Genomic DNA, 26,341 nt, shown 5'->3' on the forward strand with positions numbered 1-26,341 from the left:
CATATGGAGTGAAGGTGGATAGTGGGTTTGAGGGATATGGGGAGAAGGTGGGTAGGTGGGTTTGAGGGATATGGGGAGACGGTGGGTAGGTGGGTTTGAGGGATATGGGGAGGAGGTGGGTAGGCGGGTTTGAGGGATATGGGGATAAGGTGGGTAGGTGGGTTTGAGGGATATGGGGGTAAGGTGGGTAGATGGGTTTTAGGGATATGGGGAGGAGGTGGGTAGGTGGGTTTGAGGGATATGGGGAGGAAGTGGGTAGGTGGGTTTGAGGATATGGGGATAAGGTGGGTAGGTGGGTTTGAGGGATATGGGGTGGAGGTGGGTTTGAGGGATATGGGGAGGAGGTGGGTAGGGGATGTGACGGATATGGGGAGAAGGTGGGTATGTGGGTTTGAGGGATATGGGGAGAAGGTGGGTAGGTGGGTTTGAGAGATATGGGGAGAAGGTGGGTAGGTGAGTTTGAGGGATATGGGGAGGAAGTGTGTAGGTGAGTTTTAGGGATATGGGGAGGAGTTGGGTAGGTGGGTTTGAGGGATATGGGGAGGAGGTGGGTAGGTGGGTTTGAGGGATATGGGGAGGAGGTGGGTAGGGGGGTTTGAGGGATATGGGGGTAAGGTGGGTAGGTGGGTTTGAGGGATATGGGGAGAAGGTGGGTAGGTGGGTTTGAGGGATATGGAGTGAAGGTGGATAGTGGGTTTGAGGGATATGGGGAGAAGGTGGGTAGGTGGGTTTGAGGGACATGGGGAGGAGGTGGGTAGGGGGGTTTGAGGGATATGGGGGTAAGGTGGGTAGGTGGGTTTGAGGGATATGGGGAGAAGGTGGGTAGGTGGGTTTGAGGGATATGGGGAGAAGGTGGGTAGGGGGGTTTGAGGGATATGGGGGTAAGGTGGGTAGGTGGGTTTGAGGGATATGGGGAGAAGGTGGGTAGGTGGGTTTGAGGGATATGGAGTGAAGGTGGATAGTGGGTTTGAGGGATATGGGGAGAAGGTGGGTAGGTGGGTTTGAGGTATATGGGGAGAAGGTGGGTAGGTGGGTATGAGGGATATGGGGAGGAGGTGGGTTTGAGGGATATGGGGCGAAGGTGGGTAGGTGGGTTTGAGGCATATGGAGTGAAGGTGGATAGTGGGTTTGAGGGATATGGGGCGAAGGTGGGTAGGTGGGTTTGAGGGATATGGTGAGGAGGTGGGTTTGAGGGATATGGGGAGAAGGTGGGTAGGTGGGTTTGAGGGATATGGGGAGGAGGTGGGTAGGTGAGTTTGAGGGATATGTGGAGGAGGTGGGTTTGAGGGAAATGGGAAGAAGGTGGGTAGGTGGGCTTGAGGGATATGGGGAGGAGGTGGGTAGGTGGGTTTGAGGGATATGGGGAGAAGGTGGGTTTGAGGGATATGGGGAGGAGGTGGGTAGGTGGGTTTGAGGGATATGGGGAGGAGGTGGGTAGCTGGATATGGTAGATAGAGTTGGTCTTGATAAAGGGGCAGGTCAGTTATGTCTTATCATCAGTTCTTGATCTTAAAAACACCCCGAGCTTCCTTCTACCTGCTGCGTGTGAGTGGCTATAATTTTGGGAAGTGATTATGTTGTCTTGGACCGGGTCAGGTTGACCTGTTGCCGTGTTATGAGTCTGTGGACAGACGCTCAACTTGATCCCCCAGCGAAGAACACCTGATTGTAAAGCCACAGACTTGCAAGGAAATGAGCAAGAATTCAGGTGAATAGGGGTTCAGTCTTTGAAGTGAACATTTTTACCAGGCGTTCTGTATCGGTGCCTCAGTCTTTGAATATTATAAAATGATACAGCTCCTTTCGATTCAGTCAATACTGGAGTCGGGATACGACAGCTGAGCTCAGTACAACTCGGGTGTGGTGGGGAAACAAATGCTGCTGACAGGACTGGGCTCAGCTGCGACGCCTCTACGGTTGAACAGCTAAGGCACACACCTCGACCGAGATCTCCAGGGAGTTCTGCTGCCATGGGACTCTGTTCCAGCAAGCATCAGAGATGATTTCCATTAGTAATAAATAAATAATTAATAAACAACGCAGCGTAGTCAAAGAGTTCTCGTGCCCACGTTTGATTGTTCTGTTTCAAGGACGCACCATCGCAATGTGTGTTCACAGTTCTCCAGATTCGGAGAGCTCATTTAATTCATTCCGAAGCTCAATAAATGAAGGTCTCTCTTCAGGTCTCTGGGCCGAGAAAAATAGGAAGGACTTTGTTATTTCTTAACTTTTAAGTAAAATAAACAATGTTGAACAATCATAACCCAGAGGAAACTGATGTAATAACAGACCTTGATTAGGACAGTCATTAAACCCACACTGCCCAGCACTGGGGGGCGCTGTAACTCCCACTAACTACACTGGTCAGCACTGGGGGGGCGCTGTGACACTCACCGTCCACACTGGTCAGCACTGGGTGGCGCTGTGACCCTCACCATCCACACTGCCCAGCACTGGGGTGCGCTGTAACTCCCGCTATCTACACTGGTCAGCACTGGGGGGCGCTGTGACACTCACCGTCCACACTGCCCAGCACTGGGGGGCGCTGTAACTCCCGCTTTCTACACTGGTCAGCACTGCGGGGCGCTGTAACTCCCGCTATCTACACTGGTCAGCACTGGGGGGCGCTGTGACACTCACCGTCTGCACTGGTCAGCACTGGGGGGCGCTGTGACCCTCACCATCCACACTGCCCAGCACTGGGGGGGCGCTGTACCTCCCGCTATCTACACTGGTCAGCACTGGGGGGCGCTGTGACACTCACCGTCCACACTGCCCAGCACTGGGGGGGCGCTGTAACTCCCGCTTTCTACACTGGTCAGCACTGCGGGGTGCTGTAACTCCCGCTATCTACACTGGTCAGCACTGGGGGGCGCTGTGACACTCACCGTCCGCACTGGTCAGCACTGGGGGGGCGCTGTGACCCTCACCATCCACACTGCCCAGCACTGGGGGGCGCTGTAACTCCCGCTATCTACACTGGTCAGCACTGGGGGGCACTGTGACACTCACCGTCCACACTGGTCAGCACTGGGGGTGCTGTGACACTCACCATCCACACTGCCCAGCACTGGGGGGGCGCTGTGACTCCCGCTATCTACACTGGTCAGCACTGGGGAGCGCTGTGACCTACACCAGCCACACTGCCCACCACTGGGGGGCGCTGTAACCTTCATCATCCACACTGGTCAGCACTGAGGGGGGCTGTGACACTCACCATCCACACTGCCCAGCACTGGGAGGCGCTGTAATCCTCACCATCCACACTGCCCAGCACTGGGGGGGGGGGGGCGCTGTAACTCCCGCTATCTACACTGGTCAGCACTGGGGGGCGCTGTGACACTCACCGTCCACACTGGTCGGCACTGGGGGTGCTGTGACACTCACCATCCACACTGCCCAGCACTCGGGGGCGCTGTAATTCCCGCTTTCTACACTGGTCAGCACTGGGGAGCGCTGTGACCTACACCAGCCACACTGCCCACCACTGGGGGGCGCTGTAACCCTCATCAACCACACTGGTCAGCACTGAGGGGGGGGCTGTGACACTCACCATCCACACTGCCCAGCACTGGGGGGGGGGGGGCTGTGACACTCACCATCCACACTGCCCCACACTGGGGGGCGCTGTAACCCTCACCATCCACACTGCCCAGCACTGGGGGGCAGCTGTAATCCTCGCCATCCACACTGCCCCACACTGGGGCTCTTGTAACCCTCGCCATCCACACTGCCCAGCACTGGGGGGGCGCTATAATCCTCGCCATCCACACTGCCCAGCACTGGGGGGTGCTGTGACAGTCACCGTCCACACTGGTGAGCACTGGGGGTGTTGTAACCCTCACCATCCACACTGCCCAGCACTGGGGGGCGCTGTAACCCTCACCGTCCACACTGCCCAGCACTGGGGGGCGCTGTGACACTCACCATCCACACTGCCCCGCACTGGGGGGCGCTGTAACCCTCACTGTCCACACAGCCCAGCACTGGGGGGCACTGTAACCCTCGCCATCCACACTGCCCAGCACTGGGGGGCGCTGTAACCCTCATTGTCCACACTGCCCATCACTGGAGGGGCGCTGTGACACTCACCATCCACATTGCCCCGCACTGGGGGTGTTGTAACCCTCGCCATCCACACAGCCCAGCACTGGGGGGCACTGTAACCCTCGCCATCCACACTGCCCAGCACTGGGGGGACGCTGTGACCCTCACCGTCCACACTGCCCAGCACTGGGGGGTGCTGTAACCCTCACCATCGACACTGGTCAGCACTGTGGGGGCGCTGTGACCCTCCCCATCCACACTGGTCAGCACTGGGGGGCGCTGTGACACTCACCGTCCACACTGGTCAGCACTGGGGGGGCGCTGTGACACTCGCAATCCACACAGCCCAGCACTGGGGGGCGCTGTGACACTCGCCATCGACACTGGTCAGCACTGGGGGGGCGCTGTGACCCTCCCCATCCACACTGGTCAGCACTGGGGGGCGCTGTGACACTCACCGTCCACACTGGTCAGCACTGGGGGGCTTTGTGACACTCGCCATCCACACAGCCCAGTACTGGGGGGCGCTCTGACCCCCACCATCCACACTGGTCAGCACTGGGGGGGCGCTGTGACACTCGCCATCCACACAGCCCAGCACTGGGGGGCGCTGTGACACTCCCCATCCACACTGTCCAGCACCGGGGGCGCTGTGACCCTCACCATCCACACTGCCCAGCACTGGGGGGCGCTGTGACCCTCACCATCCACACTGCCCAGCACTGGGGGGCGCTGTAACTCCCGCTATCTACACTGGTCAGCAGTGGGGGGCGCTGTGACCCACGCCATCCACACTGTCCACCACTGGGGGGCGCTGTAACGCTCACCATCGACACTGGTTAGCACTGGGGGGCGCTCTGACCCTCAGCATCCACACTGGTCAGCTCTGGGGGGCGCTGTGACACTCGCCATCCACACTGCCCCATACAGGGGGCGCTGTAACTCCCGCTATCTACACTGGTCAGCAGTGGGGGGCGCTGTGACCCACACAATCCACGCTGCCCACCACTGGGGGGCGCTGTAACACTCTCTGTCCACACTGCCCAGCACTGGGGGAGCTGTGGCCCTCACCATCCACACTGCCCACCACCGGGGTAGCTGTGACCCTCACCATCCACACTGGTCAGCACTGGGGGAGCTGTGACCCTCACCATCCACACTACCCACGACCGGGGGAGCTGTGACCCTCACCGTCCACACTGCCCCGCACTGGGGGGTGCTGTAACCCTCACCATCGACACTGGTCAGCACTGGGGGGCGCTGTGACCCTCCCCATCCACAGTGGTCAGCACTGGGGGGCGCTGTGACACTCACCGTCCACACTGGTCAGCACTCGGGGGCGCTGTGACACTCGCCATCCACACAGCCCAGCACTGGGGGGCGCTGTAACACTCGCCATCGACACTGGTCAGCACTGGGGGGCGCTCTGACCCTCACCATCCACACTGGTCAGCACTGGGGGGCGTTATGACCCTCCCCATCCACAGTGGTCAGCACTGGGGGGCGCTGTGACACTCACCGTCCACACTGGTCAGCACTCGGGGGCGCTGTGACACTCGCCATCCACACAGCCCAGCACTGGGGGGCGCTGTGACACTCGCCATCGACACTGGTTAGCACTGGGGGGGCGCTCTGAACCTCACCATCCACACTGGTCAGCACTGGGGGGCGCTGTGACTCTCCCCATCCACACTGCCCAGCACTGGGGGCGCGGTAACCCTCACCGTCCACACTGCCCCACACTGGGGGGTGCTGTAACCCTCACCATCGACACTGGTCAGCACTGGGGGGCGCTGTGACCCTCCCCATCCACAGTGGTCAGCACTGGGGGGCGCTGTGACACTCACCGTCCACACTGGTCAGCACTCGGGGGCGCTGTGACACTCGCCATCCACACAGCCCAGCACTGGGGGGCGCTGTGACACTCGCCATCGACACTGGTTAGCACTGGGGGGCGCTCTGACCCTCACCATCCACACTGGTCAGCACTGGGGGGCGCTGTGACTCTCCCCATCCACACTGCCCAACACTGGGGGCGCTGTGACCCTCACCATCCACACTGCCCAGCACTGGGGGGCGCTGTGACTCTCGCTACCCACACGGCCCAGCACTGGGGGGCGCTGTAAACTCCGCTATCTACACTGGTCAGCAGTGGGGGGGGCGCTGTGACCCACGCCATCCACACTGCCCACCACTGGGGGGCGCTGTAACCCTCACCATCCACACTGGTCAGCACTGGGGGCTGTGACACTCACCATCCACACTGCCCCGCACTGGGGGGGGTGACACTCACCATCCACACTGCCCCACACTGGGGGGGGGGGGGGGGGGCGCTGTAACCCTCACCATCCACACTGCCTAGCACTGGGGGGTGCTGAGACACACACCATCCACACTGCCTCGCACTGGGGGGCGCTGCCACACTCAGCATCCACACTGCCCAGCACTGGGATATTGTAACCCTCGCCAGCCACACAGCCCAGCACTGGGGGGGGTGGGGGGGGCGCTGTAACACTCACCATCCACACTGCCCCACACTGGGGGTGTTGTAACCCTCGCCATCCACACAGCCCAGCACGAGGGGGCGCTGTAAACCTCGCCATCCACACTGCCCAGCACTGGGGGTGGCTGTGACACTCACCGTCCACACTGCCCAGCACTGGGGGGGGGGGGCGCTGTAACCCTCACCGTCCACACTGCCCAGCACCGGGGGCAGCTGTGACACTCACCGTCCACACTGGTCAGCACTGGGGGCGCTGTGACACTCACCGTCCACACTGCCCCGCACTGGGGGGCGCTGTGACCCTCACCATCCACACTGGTCAGCACTGGGGGGCGCTGTGACCCTCACCATCCACACTGGTCAGCACTGGGGGCGCTGTGACCTTCACCGCCCACACTGCCCCGCACTGGGGGGCGCTGTGACCCTCACCATCCACACTGGTCAGCACTGGGGGGGCGCTGTGACACTCGCCATCCACACAGCCCAGCACTGGGGGGCGCTGTGACACTCGCCATCGACACTGGTCAGCACTGGGGGGCGCTGTGACCATCACCATCCACACTGGTCAGCACTGAGGGGTGCTGTGACACTCGCCATCCACACAGCCCAGCACTGGGGGGCGCTGTGACACTCGCCATCCACACTGCCCAGCACTGGGGGGCGCTGTGACACTCGCCATCCACACAGCCCAGCACTGGGGGAGCTGTAACCCGCCCCATCCACACTGCCCAGCACTGGGGGCGCTGTGACCCTCACCATCCACACTGCCCAGCACTGGGGGGCACTGTAACTCTCGCTATCCACACGGCCCAGCACTAGGGGGCGCTGTAACCCTCACCATCCACACTGCTCAGCACTGGGGGGGCGGGGGGGCTGTGACACTCACCATCCACACTGCCCAGCACTGGGGGGCGGTGTGACTCTCGCCATCCACACAGCCCAGCACTGGGGGGCGCTGTAACCCTCACCGTCCACACTGGCCAGCACTGGGGGGGGGTGGGGCTGTGACACTCACGATCCACACTGCCCAGCACTGGGGGGCGCTGTAACCCTTACCATCCGCACTGCCCAGCACTGGGGTGCGCTGTGACTCTCGCTACCCACACGGCCCAGCACTGGGGGGTGCTGTAAACACCGCTATCTACACTGGTCAGCAGTGGGGGGGGGCGCTGTGACCCACGCCATCCACACTGCCCACCACTGGGGGGCGCTGTATCCCTCACGATCCACACTGGTCAGCACTGAGGGGGGCTGTGACACTCACCATCCACGCTGCCCCGCACTGGGGGGGGCTGTGACACTCACCATCCACACTGCCCCGCACTGGGGGGGGGCTGTGACACTCACCATCCACACTGCCCCACACTGGGGGGGGGGGGGGCTGTGACACTCACCATCAACACTGCCCCACACTGGGGGAGCGCTGTAACCCTCGCATCCACACTGCCCAGCACTGGGGGGCGCTGTGACACACACCATCCACACTGCCCTGCACTGGGGGGCGCTGCCACACTCAGCATCCACACAGCCCAGCACTGGGGTATTGTAACCCTCGCCATCCACACAGCCCAGCACTGGGGGGGGGGTGGGGGGGGGGGGTGGGGGGGGGGGGCGCTGTAACACTCACCATCCAAACTGCCCCACACTGGGGGTGTTGTAACCCTCGCCATCCACACAGCCCAGCACTAGGGGGCGCTGTAACCGTCGCCATCGACACTGCCCAGCACTGGGGGGCGCTGTGACACTCACCGTCCACACTGGTCAGCACTGGGGGCGCTGTGACCCTCACCGTCCACACTGCCCCGCACTGGGGGGCGCTGTGACCCTCACCATCCACACTGGTCAGCACTGGGGGGGCGCTGTGACACTCGCCATCCACACAGACCAGCACTGGGGGGCGCTGTGACACTCGCCATCGACACTGGTCAGCACTGGGGGGCGCTGTGACCCTCACCATCCACACTGGTCCGCACTGGGGGGCGCTGTGACACTCGCCATCCACACAGCCCAGCACTGGGGGGCGCTATGACACTCGCCATCCACACTGCCCAGCACTGGGGGGCGCTGTGACACTCGCCATCCACACAGCCCAGCACTGGGGGGCGCTGTGACACTCGCAATCCACACAGCCCAGCACTAGGGGGCGCTGTGACACTCACCATCCACACAGCCCAGCACTGGGGGCGGGGGGGGGCGGGGCGCTGTGACTCTCGCCATCCACACAGCCCAGCACTGGGGGCGCTGTGACCCTCACCATCCACACTGCCCAGCACTGGGGGGGCGCTGTAACTCTCGCTATCCACACGGCCCAGCACTGGGGGGAGCTGTACCCCTCACCATCCACACTGCCCAGCACTCGGGGGGGCGCTGTGACACTCACCATCCACACTGCCCAGCACTGGGGGGCGCTGTGACTCTCGCCATCCACACAGCCCAGCACTAGGGGGCGCTGTTACCCTCACCACCCACACAGCCCAGCACTGGGGGCGGGGGGGGGGGGGGCGCTGTGACACTCACCATCCACACTGCCCAGCACTGGGGGTGCTGTAACCCTCACCGTCCACACTGCCCCGCACTGGGGGGCGCTGTAACCCTCGCCATCCACACTGCCCAGCACTGGGGGGCGCTGTGACTCTCGCCATCCACACAGCCCAGCACTAGGGGGCGCTGTGACACTCACCATCCACACAGCCCAGCACTGGGGGGGGGGGCGCGGCGCTGTGACTCTCGCCATCCACACAGCCCAGCACTAGGGGGGGGGGGGCTGTGACACTCACCATCCACACTGCCCAGCACTGGGGGCGCTGTGACCCTCACCGTCCACACTGCCCCGCACTGGGGGGCGCTGTGACACTCACCATCCACACTGCCCCGCACTGAGGGGCGCTGTAACCCTCACCGTCCACACTGCCCAGCACTGGGGGGGGGCGATGTGACACTCACCTTCCACACTGGTGAGCACTGGGGGCGCTGTGACCCTCACCGTCCACACTGGTCAGCACTTGGGGTGCTGCAACCCTCACCATCCACACTGCCCCGCACTGGGGGGCGCTGTAACCCTCACCATCCACACTGCCCCGCACTGGGGGGCGCTGTAACCCTCACCATGCACACAGCCCAGCACTGGCGGGGGGGGGGGAGGAGGGGCGGCTGTGACACTCGCCATCCACACAGCCCAGCACTAGGGGGCGCTGTTACCCTCACCATCCACACAGCCCAGCACTGGGGGGGGGGGGCTGTGACACTCACCATCCACACTGCGCAGCTCTGGGGGGCGCTGTGACTCTCGCCATCCACACAGCCCAGCACTAGGGGGCGCTGTGACACTCACCATCCACACAGCCCAGCACTGGGGGGGGGGGGGGGGGGGGGCGGGGCGCTGTGACTCTCGCCATCCACACAGCCCAGCACTGGGGGCGCTGTGACCCTCACCATCCACACTGCCCAGCACTGGGGGGGCGCTGTAACTCTCGCTATCCACACGGCCCAGCACTAGGGGGCGCTGTAACCCTCACCATCCACACTGCCCAGCACTCGGGGGGGGCGCTGTGACACTCACCATCCACACAGCCCAGCACAGGGGGGCGCTGTGACTCTCGCCATCCACAGAGCCCAGCACTAGGGGACGCTGTAACCCTCACCATCCACACAGCCCAGCACTGGCGGGGGGCGGGGGGGGAGGGGGGGCTGTGACACTCACCATCCACACTGCCCAGCACTGGGCGGGCGCTGTGACTCTCGCCATCCACACAGCCCAGCACTAGGGGGCGCTGTTACCCTCACCATCCACACAGCCCAGCACTGGGGGGGGGGGGGGGGGCTGTGACACTCACCATCCACACTGCCCAGCACTGGGGGTGCTGTAACCCTCACCGTCCACACTGCCCCGCACTGGGGGGCGCTGTAACCCTCGCCATCCACACTGCCCAGCACTGGGGGCGCTGTGACCCTCACCGTCCACACTGCCCCGCACTTGGGGGCGCTGTGACACTCACCATCCACACTGCCCCGCACTGGGGGGCGCTGTAACCCTCACCGTCCACACTGCCCAGCACTGGGGGGGGGCGCTGTGACACTCACCTTCCACACTGGTGAGCACTGGGGGCGCTGTGACCCTCACCGTCCACACTGGTCAGCACTTGGGTGCTGTAACCCTCACCATCCACACTGCCCTGCACTGGGGGGCGCTGTAACCCTCACCATCCACACTGCCCCGCACTGGGGGGGCGCTGTAACCCTCACCGTCCACACTGCCCAGCACTGGGGGGCGCTGTGACCCTCACCATCCACATTGCCCAGCACTGGTGGGCGCTGTAACCCTCGCCATCCACACTGCCCAGCACTGGGGGTCGCTGTGACTCTCGCCATCCACACAGCCCAGCACTAGGGGGCGCGCTGTAACCCTCACCATCCACACTGCCCAGCACTGGGGGGGGCGCTGTGACACTCACCATCCACACAGCCCAGCACTGGGGGGCGCTGTGACTCTCACCATCCACACAGCCCAGCACTAGGGGGTGCTGTAACCCTCACCATCCACACAGCCCAGCACTGGAGGAGGGGGGGGCTGTGACACTCACCATCCACACTGCCCAGCACTGGGGGGCGCTATGACTCTCGCCATCCACACAGCCCAGCACTAGGGGGCGCTGTGACACTCACTATCCACACTGCCCCGCACTGGGATTCGCTGTGACACTCACCATCCACATAGCCCAACACTAGGGGGCGCTGTGACACTCACCATCCACACAGCCCAGTACTGGGGGGGGGGTCGGCGGGCTGTGACACTCACCATCCACGCTGCCCAGCACTGGGGGGCGCTGTGACTCTCGCCATCCACACAGCCCAGCACTAGGGGGCGCTGTAACCCTCACCATCCACACAGCCCTGCACTGGGGGGGGTGGGGGGGCTGCTGTGACCCTCACCGTCCACACTGCCCAGCACTGGGGGGCGCTGTGACACTCACCATCCACACTGCCCCGCACTGGGGGGCGCTGTAACCCTCACCGTCCACACTGCCCAGCACTAGGGGGCGCTGTAACCCTCACCATCCACACAGCCCAGCACTGGGGGAGGGGGGTGCTGTGACACTCACCATCCACACTGCCCAGCACTGGGGGGCGCTGTGACACTCACCATCCACACTGCCCCGCACTGGGGGGCGCTGTAACCCTCACCGTCCACACTGCCCAGCACTAGGGGGCGCTGTAACCCTCACCATCCACACAGCCCAGCACTGGGGGAGGGGGGTGCTGTGACACTCACCATCCACACTGCCCAGCACTGGGGGGCGCTGTGACTCTCGCCATCCACACAGCCTAGCACTAGGGGGCGCTGTAACCCTCACCATCCACACAGCCCAGCACTCGGGGGGGGCTGTGACACTCACCATCCACACTGTCCAGCACTGTGGGCGCTGTGACCCTCACCGTCCACACTGCCCCGCACTGGGGGGCGCTGTGACACTCACTATCCACACTGCCCCGCACTGGGGGGCGCTGTAACCCTCACCGTCCACACTGCCCAGCACTGGGGGGGGGTGGGGCTGTGACACTCACGATCCACACAGCCCAGCACTAGGGGGCGCTGTAACCCTCACCATCCACACAGCCCAGCACTGGGGGAGGGGGGGGCTGTGACACTCACCATCCACACTGCCCAGCACTGGGGGGCGCTGTGACTCTCGCCATCCACACAGCCCAGCACTAGGGGGCGCTGTAACCCTCACCATCCACACAGCCCAGCACTGGGGGGGGGGTTGTGACACTCAGCATCCACACTGTCCAGCACTGGGGGGCGCTGTAACCCTCACCATCCACACAGCCCAGCACTGGGGGGGGGGCTGTGACACTCACCATCCACACTGTCCAGCACTGTGGGCGCTGTGACCCTCACCGTCCACACTGCCCAGCACTGGGGGGCGCTGTGACCCTCACCATCCACATTGCCCAGCACTGGGGGGTGCTGCAACCCTCGCCATCCACACTGCCCAGCACTGCGGGGTCGCTGTGACTCTCGCCATCCACACAGCCCAGCACTGGGGGGCGCTGTGACTATCACCATCCACACAGCCCAGCACTAGGGGGCGCTGTAACCCTCACCATCCACACAGCCCAGCACTGGGGGAGGGGGGGGCTGTGACACTCACCATCCACACTGCCCAGCACTGGGGGGCGCTGTGACTCTCGCCATCCACACAGCCCAGCACTAGGGGGCGCTGTAACCCTCACCATCCACACAGCCCAGCACTGGGGGAGGGGGGGGCTGTGACACTCACCATCCACACTGCCCAGCACTGGGGGGCGCTGTGACTCTCGCCATCCACACAGCCCAGCACTAGGGGGCGCTGTAACCCTCACCATCCACACAGCCCAGCACTGGGGGGGGGGTTGTGACACTCACCATCCACACTGTCCAGCACTGGGGGGCGCTGTAACCCTCACCATCCACACAGCCCAGCACTGGGGGGGGGCTGTGACACTCACCATCCACACTGTCCAGCACTGTGGGCGCTGTGACCCTCACCGTCCACACTGCCCAGCACTGGGGGGCGCTGTGACCCTCACCATCCACATTGCCCAGCACTGGGGGGTGCTGTAACCCTCGCCATCCACACTGCCCAGCACTGCGGGGTCGCTGTGACTCTCGCCATCCACACAGCCCAGCACTGGGGGGCGCTGTGACTATCACCATCCACACAGCCCAGCACTAGGGGGCGCTGTAACCCTCACCATCCACACAGCCCAGCACTGGGGGAGGGGGGGGCTGTGACACTCACCATCCACACAGCCCAGCACTGGGGGGCGCTGTAACCCTCACCATCCACACAGCCCAGCACTGGGGGGGGGCTGTGACACTCACCATCCACACTGCCCAGCACTGGGGGGCGCTGTGACTCTCGCCATCCACACAGCCCAGCACTAGGGGGCGCTGTAACCCTCACCATCCACACAGCCCAGCACTGGGGGGGGCTGTGACACTCACCATCCACACAGCCCAACACTAGGGGGCGCTGTGACACTCACCATCCACACAGCCCAGTACTGGGGGGGGGGCGGCGGGCTGTGACACTCACCATCCACGCTGCCCAGCACTGGGGGGCGCTGTTACACTCACCTTCCACACTGGTGAGCACTGGGGGCGCTGTGACCCTCACCGTCCACACTGGTCAGCACTCGGGGTGCTGTAACCCTCACATCCACACTGCCCCGCACTGGGGGGGCGTTGTAACCCTCACCGGCCACACTGCCCAGCACTGGGGGGCGCTGTGACCCTCACCATCCACATTGCCCAGCACTGGGGGGTGCTGTAACCCTCGCCATCCACACTGCCCAGCACTGGGGGTCGCTGTGATCCTCGCCATCCACACAGCCCAGCACTAGAGGGCACGCTGTAACCCTCACCATCCACACTGCCCAGCACTGGGGGGGGGGCGCTGTGACACTCACCATCCACACAGCCCAGCACTGGGGGGCGCTGTGACTCTCACCATCCACACAGCCCAGCACTAGGGGGCGCTGTAACCCTCACCATCCACACAGCCCAGCACTGGGGGAGGGGGGGGCTGTGACACTCACCATCCACACTGCCCAGCACTGGGGGGCGCTGTGACTCTCGCCATCCACACAGCCCAGCACTAGGGGGCGCTGTAACCCTCACCATCCACACAGCCCAGCACTGGGGGGGGGGGGCTGTGAGACTCACCATCCACACTGTCCAGCACTGTGGGCGCTGTGACCCTCACCGTCCACACTGCCCCACACTGGGGGGCGCTGTAACCCTCACCGTCCACACTGCCCAGCACTGGGTGGGGGTGGGGCTGTGACACTCACGATCCACACTGCCCAGCACTGGGGGGCGCTGTAACCCTCGCCATCCACACTGCCCAGCACTGGGGGGCGCTGTGACTCTCGCCATCCACACAGCCCAGCACTAGGGGGCGCTGTGACACTCACCATCCACGCAGCCCAGCACTGGGGGGGGGGGGGGGCGGCGGGCTGTGACACTCACCATCCACACTGCCCAGCACTGGGGGGCGCTGTGACTCTCGCCATCCACACAGCCCAGCACTAGGGGGCGCTGTTACCCTCACCATCCACACAGCCCTGCACTGGGGGGGGGGGGGGGGGTGCTGTGACACTCACCATCCACACTGTCCAGCACTGGGGGCGCTGTGACCCTCACCGTCCACACTGCCCCACACTGGGGGGCGCTGTAACCCTCACCGTCCACACTGCCCAGCACTGGGGGGGGGGGCGCTGTGACACTCACCTTCCACACTGGTGAGCAGTGGGGGCGCTGTGACTCTTACCGTCCACACTGGTCAGCACTTGGGGTGCTGTAACCCTCACCGTCCACACTGCCCAGCACTGGGGGGCGCTGTGACCCTCACCATCCACACAGCCCAGCACTGGGGGGTGCTGTGACCCACACCATCCACACGGCCCACCACTGGGGGCGCTGTGACCCTCACCGTCCACACTGCCCCGCACTGGGGGGCGCTGTGACACTCACTACCCACACTGCCCCGCACTGGGAGGCGCTGTGACACTCACCATCCACACAGCCCAACACTAGGGGGCGCTGTGACACTCACCATCCACACTGCCCACCACTGGGGGGCGCTGTAACCCTCACCATCTACACTGGTCAGCACTGGGGGGGCGCTGTGACACTCGCCAGCCACACTGCCCCGCACTGGGGGAGCTGTAACCCTCACCATCCACACTGGTCAGCACTGGGGGCACTGTAACCCTCACCATCCACTCTGCCCAGCACTGGGGGGCGCTGTGACTCTCGCTATCCACACAGCCCAGCACTGAGGGTGCTGTGAGCCACACCGTCCACACTGCCTTCCACTGGGGCGCTGTGACCCACACCATCCACACTGGCCACTCTGTGAATCCCATTGCCCCCAGTAGTGGTCAGTGTTGATGGTACTGACCATAATGCCCACTCTACGTGCACCCCACCTTCCCCCCCAACAAAGTGGTTGTTTTACCGAAGTTAGCCGAGGCCGCAGAGTTAGTGAAACAGATGGAACTTTTTCTCCGTGAATTGATGTGTGTTTGAAAACCTGCCTAAAAACCTGAATTTTACTGAAGCTTCATCTTACGGGAACAAACTATAATTAACTCCAGCCAAGCTTCCCAATGATCACAAATCAGGGAGGGACTTTACCCCATATTTCTCCTCCTCTCTGGAAGGTTCGAACTGCCCGCTGGGGGTTTTGTTGGGTGACGACCTTCTATTGCTTCACCAAAGCAGCTGCTGTGCCTGCCCTGCAAACCCACAGTGTGTCAGCAGAATATTTAACCACAGGAAGCATCACAGCAGAGGACAAAAATCCTGCCAACCAAACGCCCACTTTGCAGCAAGAACCACTGGCTCAGAAACCTGACTGAGCCCAAGGTGGAGAGTGCAGGAGGCAGGCTCTGCCTTCATGTGTGTTCACTCAGGCTGCACCCAAGATCCCTGCTGCCTCATCGTGTTAATTCACAGGTTTGTAGCCTGTCAGGTGGTGGGGGAAAGGCGACAGTGGCTGAGGATCAGGCACCTCGGACGCCGCTTAAATGCAGCCAGAAACTCTTAGAAGTGATGCACAAACTGATTACACACACAACAACAACTTGAATTTAGATAGCACTATTAATGGGGGAGGCGGTGATGTAGAGGCAATGTCAATGAGTTAGTAATCCAGGCTAATACTCTGGGGACGTGTGTTCAAATCCCACCAGGGCAGCTGATCGCTAAATCCCCCACTATCGACATCCTGGGGGTTACCATTGCTTGGAAAATGGACTGATACAGCCATTTTAATACTGTGGCTACAAGAGCTGGTCAGAGGCTGGGATCTGTGAGTAACTCACCTCCTGACTCGGCAAAGCCTGTTCACCATCGACAAGGCACAAGTCAGGAGTGTGCTGGAATACTCTCCACTCGCTTGGATGAGTGCAGCTCCAACAACACTCAAGAAGCTCAACACCATCCAGGAAAAAGCAGCCCCGCTTGATCGGCACCCCATCCACCATTTGCAAAAATCACTCCCTCCACCACCGACGCACAGTGGCGGCCGTGTGCACCATCTACAAGATGCACTGCAGCAACTCACCACGGTTCCTTCGGCAAGACCTTCCAAACCCCTGGCTTCTACCACCTTGACGGACCTGAGGCAGCAGACACATGGGAATACCACCATCTGGAAGATCCCCCCCAAGCTATACACCATCTTGATTTAGACATATTTCGGCCGTTCCTTCACTGTCGCTGGGTCAAACGCTGTTTGAGAAGGCGGCTCACCACCACCTCCTCAAGGGGCCATTAGGGATGGGGCAATAAATTCTGAGCTATGGTGCTGCCCAGCAACCCTCACATCCTATGGAAGAGTTTTTAATAATGGCCTTTTTTAAGAATTTAGAATTTACAGTGCAGAAGGAGGCCATTCGGCCCATCGAGTCTGCACCGGCCCTCACAAAGGGCAACGCACTCAAGCCCACGTATCTACCCTATCCCCGCAACCCCCACTTAACCTTTTTGGAAACTAAGGGCAATTGATCATGGCCAATCCACCTAACCCGCACATCTTTGGACTGTGGGAGGAAACCGGAGCACCCGGAGGAAACCCACGCAGACACGGGGGAGAACGTGCAGACTCCGCACAGACAGTGACCCAGCCCGGGAATCGAACCTGGGACCCTGGAGCTGTGAAGCAACTGTGCTAACCACTGTGCTACCGGGCTGCCCTTGAGATGAGCTTTTGACCACATATCCATGCCATTATTTCCACCTTCCTTGCCCAACTCACTCAGGTCCTGCTCCAGCTGGTCAGCTGCTGAAAGCATCACCCATTCCTTCGTTACTCTAGATTAAACTTTCAGCTCTTCCAGCTGGTCTCCCACACTCTACCCTCCACAGACTTGTGGTCATCCAATACCCTCTTACCCGTTCTCTAACTCACACCAAGTTCCTGATCACTCACCACCTCTGTGTTTGCTAATCTAGATTATTCCCCGGTCAAACAGTGCTTTGTTTACAATTCTCATCGGTGTCTTCAAATCCCTCCGTGGCCTTCCCGCTCCTCACCTCTAATCCCCTCTGGGGCCCTCCGAACGCACGCCATTATTTACAGGCGAGTTTCTCGATTGCAACACAAACCTCCAGCCAGCAGCAGCTCATGATTTTGTAAATTAAAGGAGAAGCCAATTTTGGCTTGTGAAGACGAAATCCGGCTGCGAGTTCCTCGACCACTTCAGTGTTCAGACGGTTTTCATACGGCATCTTTCCCTCGGAGAACACCTCCCACATCAGAACGCCTGCAGGAAAACCAAGAACATGAGCAGTGATTCCTTCAGCATTGTCCACCGCAGATACGTCCTGTCCATGGCCCTATTATTAGAGTCATGGTCATGGAGTCGGCGAGTTTTACACCACAAAAAGAGGCCCTTCAGCCCATCATGTACATGGTGGCCATCAAGCACCTATCTATTCCAATCCCATTTTCCAGCACTCATAGCCTTGTATACGACAGCGTTCAAGTGTTGATCTAAATGCTTGTTAAATGTTGTGAGGGTTCCTGCATCTCCCACCCTTTCACACAGCGAGGTCCAGACTCCCACCATCCTCTGGGTAAAAAAGCATTTCCTCAAATCCCCTCCAAAGCCCCTTGCCTTAAATCTATGCCCCCTGGTTATTGCCCCCTCTCCTCAATGGAAAAGGTCCTTCCTATCTGCCCTTTCTATACACTTGCTATTCATTGTTGATACTTGCCTCTCTTAACTCCTCATAGCTGATTTCCCTCTGACCTCCTGTAGTCCTGCAACCCTGCAGGCTGCTCCAACTCTGGCATCTCATGCCACCCCACTGTTGGCGGTTCAGCTCAGTTGGCTGGGCGCCCGGTTGGCGAGGTCAACAAGCGCGGGTTCAATCCCCGCACCGGCTGAGGTTACTCACGAAGGCTCCGCCTTCTCAACCTTGCCCCTCGCCTGAGGTGCGGTGACCCTCAGGTTAAACCCCCACCGGCCGGTCCTCAAAGGGGAAAGCAGGGGACTGCGGCAACTTGCATTTCACAAACAGATTGGATCTTGCTTTGCGGATTTACAGGGGTCAGTCTCTCTTGCTTCTTTACACTCACACTCCTTCCCTTTTTCTGTTTTCTATTTCCAAAATTGAAACACAGTGAGGAATGGGATTTGGCTGATTGATACTACACCCAATCACGCCCACCTCACAAACAAGAGCCCCCCCCCCCCCCCCCTCCCAGAGCCCTAACGTGGACACGACCACCCATTTAATCTGGATAGGACAATGAGCAAAGAGATTCATTTTGCTGGCTTTAGTGTCCCACCGTGGGAAAGGAAGTTGTAACGAGGCTGCTTCACGGATGGTGAAGCCAGTGACACAACCTCTGTAAAAGGGTCCAGGGACCGCCCCCCCCCCTCCCCCTCACCACAACAGTAGGTGTCCTGCGCCTATGGCAGAGACGAGGGTTAAACCTCACCCACACATCTGGGGGTGAAGCTGATGTGCTGACGCACACATCGCAGCAAGCAGTAACAACGGTGAGAGCGAGTCGGGAGCTTTACTGGTAACCATCACTGTCTTTGGGTCACAAGGTGCAGAGTTTGAATACCACCCCAGACATTGGCAGTAAACCAAGAGTGAAAATCTGGCACCAAATTATGGGTTGACATTCAACGGGACTCTCACTTCTGGTGTCTGTGGCACGGTAGCACAGTGGTTAGCACTGTTGCTTCACAGCGCCAGGGTCCCAGGTTTGATTCCCCGTTGGGTCACTGTCTGTGCTGAGTCTGCACGTCCTCCCCGTGTCTGCGTGGGTTTCCTCCGGGTGCTCCGGTTTCCTCCCACAAGTCCCGAATGACGTGCTTGTTAGGTGAATTGGACATTCTGAATTCTCCTTCCGTGTACCCGAACAGGGGCTGGAGTGTGGCGATTAGGGGATTTTCACAGTAACTTCATTGCAGTGTTAATGTACGCCTACGTGTGACAATAATAAAAGATTAAAGATTAAAGACACCCCCTCCTACACGCTATTGGCCCTGGTGATGGAACGCAAACTGACAAGATTCATGCCACGCTATTCTAACTTTCCTTTGTCCATTCTTAATGATTGAAATTCCCCCATACCAAAGAGAGAAAGTTCCCTGGATCCAAATTCTCTATTACATTTAAATCCTTACAGACCTTCCCTGACTGGGGGCAATCTTGACTTCGGATAACAATAGAAAATATTGTCAAATCCCTCTTTGCTCTAGCCCCGTTAAATCTTCAGGGGAATAGGGCGTGTAGTCAATGTAAATTAACACAGATAAAGGTGTAAAATGTAAAATGGATCATCAACTCATTACCACCTGTTTTACACCATCGCTCAAATCTAGGCCCGACCTGTCCTCTTCGTCCCCAAAGGGCCATCTTCCCTCATCACCCCTTGTGCTCAGTGGATTAATCAGGCTCATGCTGCTGTCCTCTGTCCTCTACATATTTGCTGTGTGGTGAGAGAGGCCTTCCCATCTGTTTTGCCACCCTCTGTGTTTTTGGAGACATGCGTCATGCCCCCCTCCCCTCCCCCACACTTAGTCTTCCGCAGTGAACAAACTCATCCGAACCCCTGGATGCCTCCATATGATTTGGGCAACACTCCAGGAAATGATACAAGACAAAAGGAGGCTATTCAGCACATCGTGCCTGTGCTAGCCCTTTGCAATTGCCATCCATTCAATCCCAACCCCACTTCCTCGCCCTTGACAGTCTTGCAAAACATTCCCCTTCAAGTATTTGTCCAATTCCCTGTTTAAAAGTTACAGTTGAACCTGCTTCCATCCCACCCTCTCAGGCAGCCCATCCCAGACCACGAGGCCCTGCCACGCAGAATTCTGCTCACGTCGCCAAGCACACGCGACGTTTCCTCACCAAATGACCAGGCATCCGACTTGCTGCTGAACTTGGAATATCGGAAAACTTCGGGAGCCGACCACTTGACTGGGAACTTTGAGCCTGAGGAGCTGGTGTACTGGTCATCAAGGACAAACCTTCCGTCACGGAGGGGGAAGAGAAGGAAAAGCAAGACGTCAGTCTCCATCAGCGGGGCAGAGGCGGGCTGATGCGCTGTGCACCATGCGTTTAAATTCAGGATATTTCTAACGCCCCTCATCATAATTTACTGAAAACCAGAGCTAAGCAGCAGGGGAAGATCACTTAAAGATGGGAGTAGGTTGGCTGATAAATGCAGGGGGAGATGGTTGCAAAGCGGGTGATGTGGACGAGCAATCCAGAAGCCCAGACCAATACTCGGAGGACGTGGGTTCAAATCCCACCACGGCAGCTGGTAGAATTTAAATTCAGTCGCTAAATCTGGAATTGAAAGCAAGCCTCAGTGATGGTGAGCATGAAGCTATCATCGATTGCCGTAAAGACACATCGGGTGTTCTAATATCCTTCAGAGAAGGAAATCGCCCATCCTCACCTGGTGGACATGTGACTCCGGATCCATGGCAATGTGGTCGATTCCGAACTGATCTCTGAAGTGCTCAGTTCGAGGGCAATTAGGGACGAGTATTGAATGCTGGCCTTGCCAGTGACTCCCACACCCCATTAAAGGAAGATAAAATTACCAATCAAGCGACACAGTCCAGATGCTGGCAGAGGATGTCATTACCTTGTCATTCCAAAATCAGATACTTTAACTGAAAGCGAGTCTCCCACCAAACAGTTTCTTGCTGCCTGCAAGAAAATTGCAAACTTTGAGATGTTGGCTCTGATCCCATGAGGATAGCAATGGAGAGCATTAGGAGCAACAAGGCGTAGCTTCATGATTTCACACCCCCTCCAACATTGCTAACCATAAGGCCAGAAGACATAGGAGCAGAACTGGGCCCATTGAGTCTGCTCCACTATTCAATCATGAATATGTTTCTCATCCCCATTCTCCAGCCTTCCCCCCATAAGCCCTGACCCCTTATTAATCAAGAACATCTATTCCCATCATATTCATATATTTGTCAAGATACCCCTTAAACGTCACTATCGTCCCTGCTTCCACCACCTCCTCCGGCAGCGAGTTCCAGGCACCCACTACCCTCTGTGTAAAAAACTTGCCTCGTACATCTCCTCTAAACCTTGCCCCTTGCACCTTAAACCTATGCCCCCTAGTAATTGACCCCTCTACCCTGGGGAAAAGCCTCTGTGTGATGAACGGTTACTGCCTTATCATCATGTAAGGTGATGCCCTCTTTAAGACCGGGCTTGGAACCCTGGGGACTCCGCCTCTGGCTCCGCCCATCTGTGAGCCATATATAAAGGGCTGCCTCATGGGCTGTGTAGCAGTCAGCACTTGTCTCAGCTCTAACATAGTTCTTAGTCTAATAAAGCCTTCTTTACCGTTTAATCTCTAAGCGTCGTTATTGAGGGTACCTCACTCTGACTATCCACTCTGTCTAAGCCCCTCATAATTTTGTAGACCTCTTTCAGGTCACCCCTCAACCTCCGTTGTTCCAGTGAGAACAAACCGAGTTTATTCAACCTCTCCTAGACAGCTGCAAAATGACTTGCCAATTTTTAAACTCAATGCCCCGGCCAACGAAGGCAAGCATGCCGTATGTCTTCTTGACTACCTTCTCCACCTGTGTCGCCCCTTTCAGTGACCTGTGAGGCAAGTCTTTTACACAGAGGGTAGTGGGTGCCTGGAACTCACTACCGCGGACCCCGGAAGTGCAGAAGATTTTAGCTTAGATGGGCAGCATGGTCGGCACAGGCTTGGAGGGCCGAAGGGACTGTTCCTGTGCTGTACTTTTCTTTGTTCTTTTTGTTCTATATCTATCTCTGTTTTAAAGACACTCAGTAATTTGGCCTCCACAGCCTTCTGCGGCAAAAAGTTCCACAGATTCACCACCCTCTGGCTGGACAAGTTCCTCCTCATCTCAGTTTTAAAGGATCGTCCCTTTAGTCCGAGGCTGTGCCCTTGGGTGTTAGTCTCTCCTCCGAGTGGAACTATCTTCTCCACGTCCACTCTATCCAGGCCTCGCAGTATCCTGTAAGTTTCAATAAGATCCCCCCTCATCCTTCTAAACTCCAACGAGTACAAACCCAGAGTCCTCAAACGTTCCTCATACGACAAGTTCTTCATTACAGGGATCATTCTTGTGAACCTCCTCTGGACCCTTTCCAAGGCCAGCACATCCTTCCTTAGATACAGGGCCCAAAACTGCTCACATTACTCCAAATGGGGTCTGACCAGAGCCTTATACGGCCTCAGAAGTACATCCCTGCTCTTGTATTCTCAACGTGAATGCTAACATTGCATTTTCTTTCCTAACTGCTAACTGAAGCTGCACGTTAACCTTAAGAGAAACTTGAACTAGAACTCTTAAGTCCCTTTGTGCTTCTGATTTCCTAAACCTGTTCCCATTTAGGATATAGACTATGGGCGGGATTCTCCGGTCGCCGACGCCGAAATCAGGTTCACCGATCGACGGAGAATCCCCGTTCACGACCCAATTGGGGGCGGTGCCACTTTTGCGATGCTCCGCCCCCTCCAAAGAGGCATACTCTCCGAGTACGGCGTGTGCCGTATCGATGGCCTCAGGACATTGCCTGAGGGAGGGGGCGACCCGCTGGCAGCGGGGACTTTGCCAGGAGATGGGGGCACTGGTGGGGTGTGGTCCGGGGCGCGCGAGCCGGCCAAAGTGGGGGGTGGGGGCACTATTTCGTAGGCCGAGTCCGCGAGTAGCCGGCGCCATGTTGCATGCACGGCCACGGACCCAGCAATACTCCGGGCCGATTCGGCAGCTAGAGCCGGGTCGTAAAACAGCACCGTTCCCACCCCGGCGTGGGGACATCGCCTCTAAATCGGAGAATCCAGCCCTATGTCTCCATTCTTCCTACCAAAGTACATAACCTCACGCTTTCATTTCAGGCACAGGCTGATCACTAAGTGATGTTTATAGGTGCTTCAGTGCAGGGGGGTCTGGGGGTTCTCGCGCATGAATCACAGAAAACTAGTGTGCAGGTGCAGCAAGTAATAAGGACGGCAAATGGGATTTTGGCCTTTACAGCTAAAGGACTAGAGTATAAAAATAGGGAAGTGTTGCTGCAACTGTACAAGACCCCACCTGGAGAATTGCGCACAGTTTTGGTCTCCTTGTTTGAGGAGGGATGTAGTTGCATTAGAGGCAGTGCAGAGGAGATTCGTTAGATTGATTCCAGAAAGGAAGGGTTTGTCTTATGTAGAGAGATTGCGCTGTTTTGGCCTTGACTCTCTCGAGTTTAGAAGACTGAGGGGAGATCTAATGAAGGTATATAAGGTGGGGAAAGGTATTGATAAAGTAGGCGTAGTGCAGATGTTGCCACTTGAGGTGCAATCCAGAATGAGAGGTCACAGTTTTAGGGAGTCTGAGGAGAAATTACTTCTTTCAAAGGGTCGGGATTCTGTGGAATTCACTAGCCCTGGAACAATGCGCCATTCTCCTCATGGAAGCCCAGAGTGTAACCACCAGCAGGATATTGGACTCTGAGCGGCATTATAGCCAAACCCCGCGCCACACTCATGGACGGGCACTGCTGTTACTTGGTCGGGAGCAGGAACCCAGGATGAGTGTTGCTCCTCCCTAACCTGGGGAGGCGGTGCCATCTCTGGGTATCGAATCCATTGCATGCCGGACAAACCAGGCCAATTCAGGCCAACCAAAGGCGAAACCCGGGATTATTCCGCTGATGTGACCGTGTATTGCTGCAACTGCAGAGGTCTGGTGAGACCACACACAGTTTTTTGGTCTCCTTATTTAAGGATGAATGTACCGGTCACGGGTGGATTGCAACAAAGGCTCACTGGACTGGGATGGCGGGATTGTCTCATGAGGAGAGTTTGAGGAAACCGGGCCCATATTCTCTGGAGTTTTGAAAAATGAGAAGTGATCGCATGGACACTTACAAACTCCTTCCAGGGCGTGACAGGGTAGGTGTGGAGAGGATGTTTCCCCTGGCTGTTGAGTCAAGAACCAGGGAACACAAGTCTCAGAATAAGGGGCAGGCCATTTAAGACTGAGATGAGAAGGAATTTCTTCACTCAGAGGGTGGGGAATCATTGGAATTCTCTACCCCAGAGGCTGCGAAGGCTCAGTCATTGAGCATGTTCCATACAGAAATCGATAGGTGACATTAAGGGACATGGGGATATGGGGAAGGTGGTGTTGAGGTAGATGATCAGCAATGATCTGTTTGGGTTAGGGAGCAGGCTCGATGGGCCGAATGGCCTAACCCTGCTCCTATTTCCTATGTTCACCCAGCACAGCTCATTAGCAGAATGACGGTTTCCCTTAAAACCACAACTGCACTTCGATTTAAGAAAGACAAAAATCTTTACCAAGTCCCGATGGATGAACTTGTTCCTCTCCAGATACTCCATCCCCTCACTCACATCCTGGCATATGCCCAGCAGGGTTTCCTTGTTGAAGGCCCCACGATTCACCCTGAGGTACTCTGACAGACTTCCGTGCTTCATATACTCAAAGACCAGGTAGATAGGGCCGTCCTGTGTGCAGACACCATACAACTGCACAAGCTTCTCATGAGAGAGCTTCCTAGTAACAGAGAAAGAAAAGACTTGCCTTTAAATTGTGCCTTTCATCATGTACCAAAGCCCTTCACAGCCAATGAAGTACTTTTTGGAAGTGTGGTTGTAAATGTAGGGAACATGGCATCTTTATGGGCAGCAGGGTAGCATTGTGGATAGCACAATCGCTTCACAGCTCCAGGGTCCCATGTTCGATTCCGGCTTGGGTCACTGTGCAGAGTCTGCACGTCCTCCCCGTGTGTGCGTGGGTTTCCTCCGGGTGCTCCGGTTTCCTCCCACTGTCCAAAGATGTGCGGGTTAGGTGGATTGACCATGATAAATTGCCCTTCGTGTCCAAAAATGCCCTTAGTGTTGGGTGGGGTTACTGGGTTATGGGGATAGGGTGGAGGTGTTGCCCTTGGGTGGGGTGCTCTTTCCAAGAGCCGGTGCAGACTCGATGGGCCGAATGGCCTCCTTCTGCACTGTAAATTCTATGATAAATTTATAGCTGACAGCAAAATCTCAGAAATAGCAATGGGATAAATCTGTTTCTTTGATGATATTGACCGAGGAATAAATGAAGGCTTTGGACAGTGAGGAGAATCGCTCCAAACAGCTAGGCAACTACGGATGGGCAACAAATGCTGACCTCACCAGCGACGCCCACATCCTGTAAATAAATTCTAACAAAAGCTTTGAACAGTTTTAAAAAATTCATTTTTACAGGATGGTGAGGTCAGCGTTTATTGCCCATTCCTAGTTGCCCTTGAGAAGGTGGTGGTGAGCTGCCTTCTTGAACTGCTGCAGTCCATGTGGTGCAGGTACACCCACAGTGCTCCTAGGGAGGGAGTTCCAGGATTTTAACCCGGTGATAGTGAAGGGGTGGCGATACGTTTTCACGTCAGGCTGGTGGGTGACTTGAAGCGGAACCTCCAGCTGGTGGTGTTCCCAGGTCTCTGCTGCCCTTCTCCTTCCAGGTGGGTAGCAGTAGCGGGTTTGGAAGGCGCCCCGAATCGTTGGCATCCACCAGAGAGGGGAGACAGGACCCCCCCCACCCCATAGTATCCAGCCCCCTGGGTGGGGGAGTCCCATGTGGAGCATATACACCATCATGGGCCAAATGCCCTGTTTGTGCTTTCGTCTCGATGGGCTTAAAAATATGGGGAGCCAGACAGGATGGTCCACCCCCACCCCCGGAAACAATGGTTTGGAGCCAACATGCTCC

At 58.4% G+C, this 26,341-nt stretch overlaps 1 protein-coding gene across 1 annotated transcript in view; it reads right to left on the minus strand.

The window, feature by feature from the left end:
• Positions 1-1,350: 1,350 nt before the first annotated feature.
• Positions 1,351-26,341, minus strand: part of LOC140427130 (tyrosine-protein kinase ITK/TSK-like) — a 96,480-nt gene continuing 71,489 nt past the window's right edge. Inside the window, exons 13-17 of the mRNA XM_072512669.1 lie at positions 24,928-25,144; positions 21,226-21,290; positions 20,481-20,599; positions 17,709-17,866; positions 1,351-2,187 (exon numbers count right to left, since the gene is read on the minus strand). Of these exons, the coding sequence (XP_072368770.1) occupies positions 2,113-2,187; positions 17,709-17,866; positions 20,481-20,599; positions 21,226-21,290; positions 24,928-25,144 (634 nt within the window). The 3' untranslated portion in view covers positions 1,351-2,112. The remainder of the gene's footprint in view (positions 2,188-17,708; positions 17,867-20,480; positions 20,600-21,225; positions 21,291-24,927; positions 25,145-26,341) is intronic.

Source organism: Scyliorhinus torazame, chromosome 7 (assembly GCF_047496885.1).
Source record: "Scyliorhinus torazame isolate Kashiwa2021f chromosome 7, sScyTor2.1, whole genome shotgun sequence".
Classification (NCBI taxonomy): domain Eukaryota; kingdom Metazoa; phylum Chordata; class Chondrichthyes; order Carcharhiniformes; family Scyliorhinidae; genus Scyliorhinus; species Scyliorhinus torazame.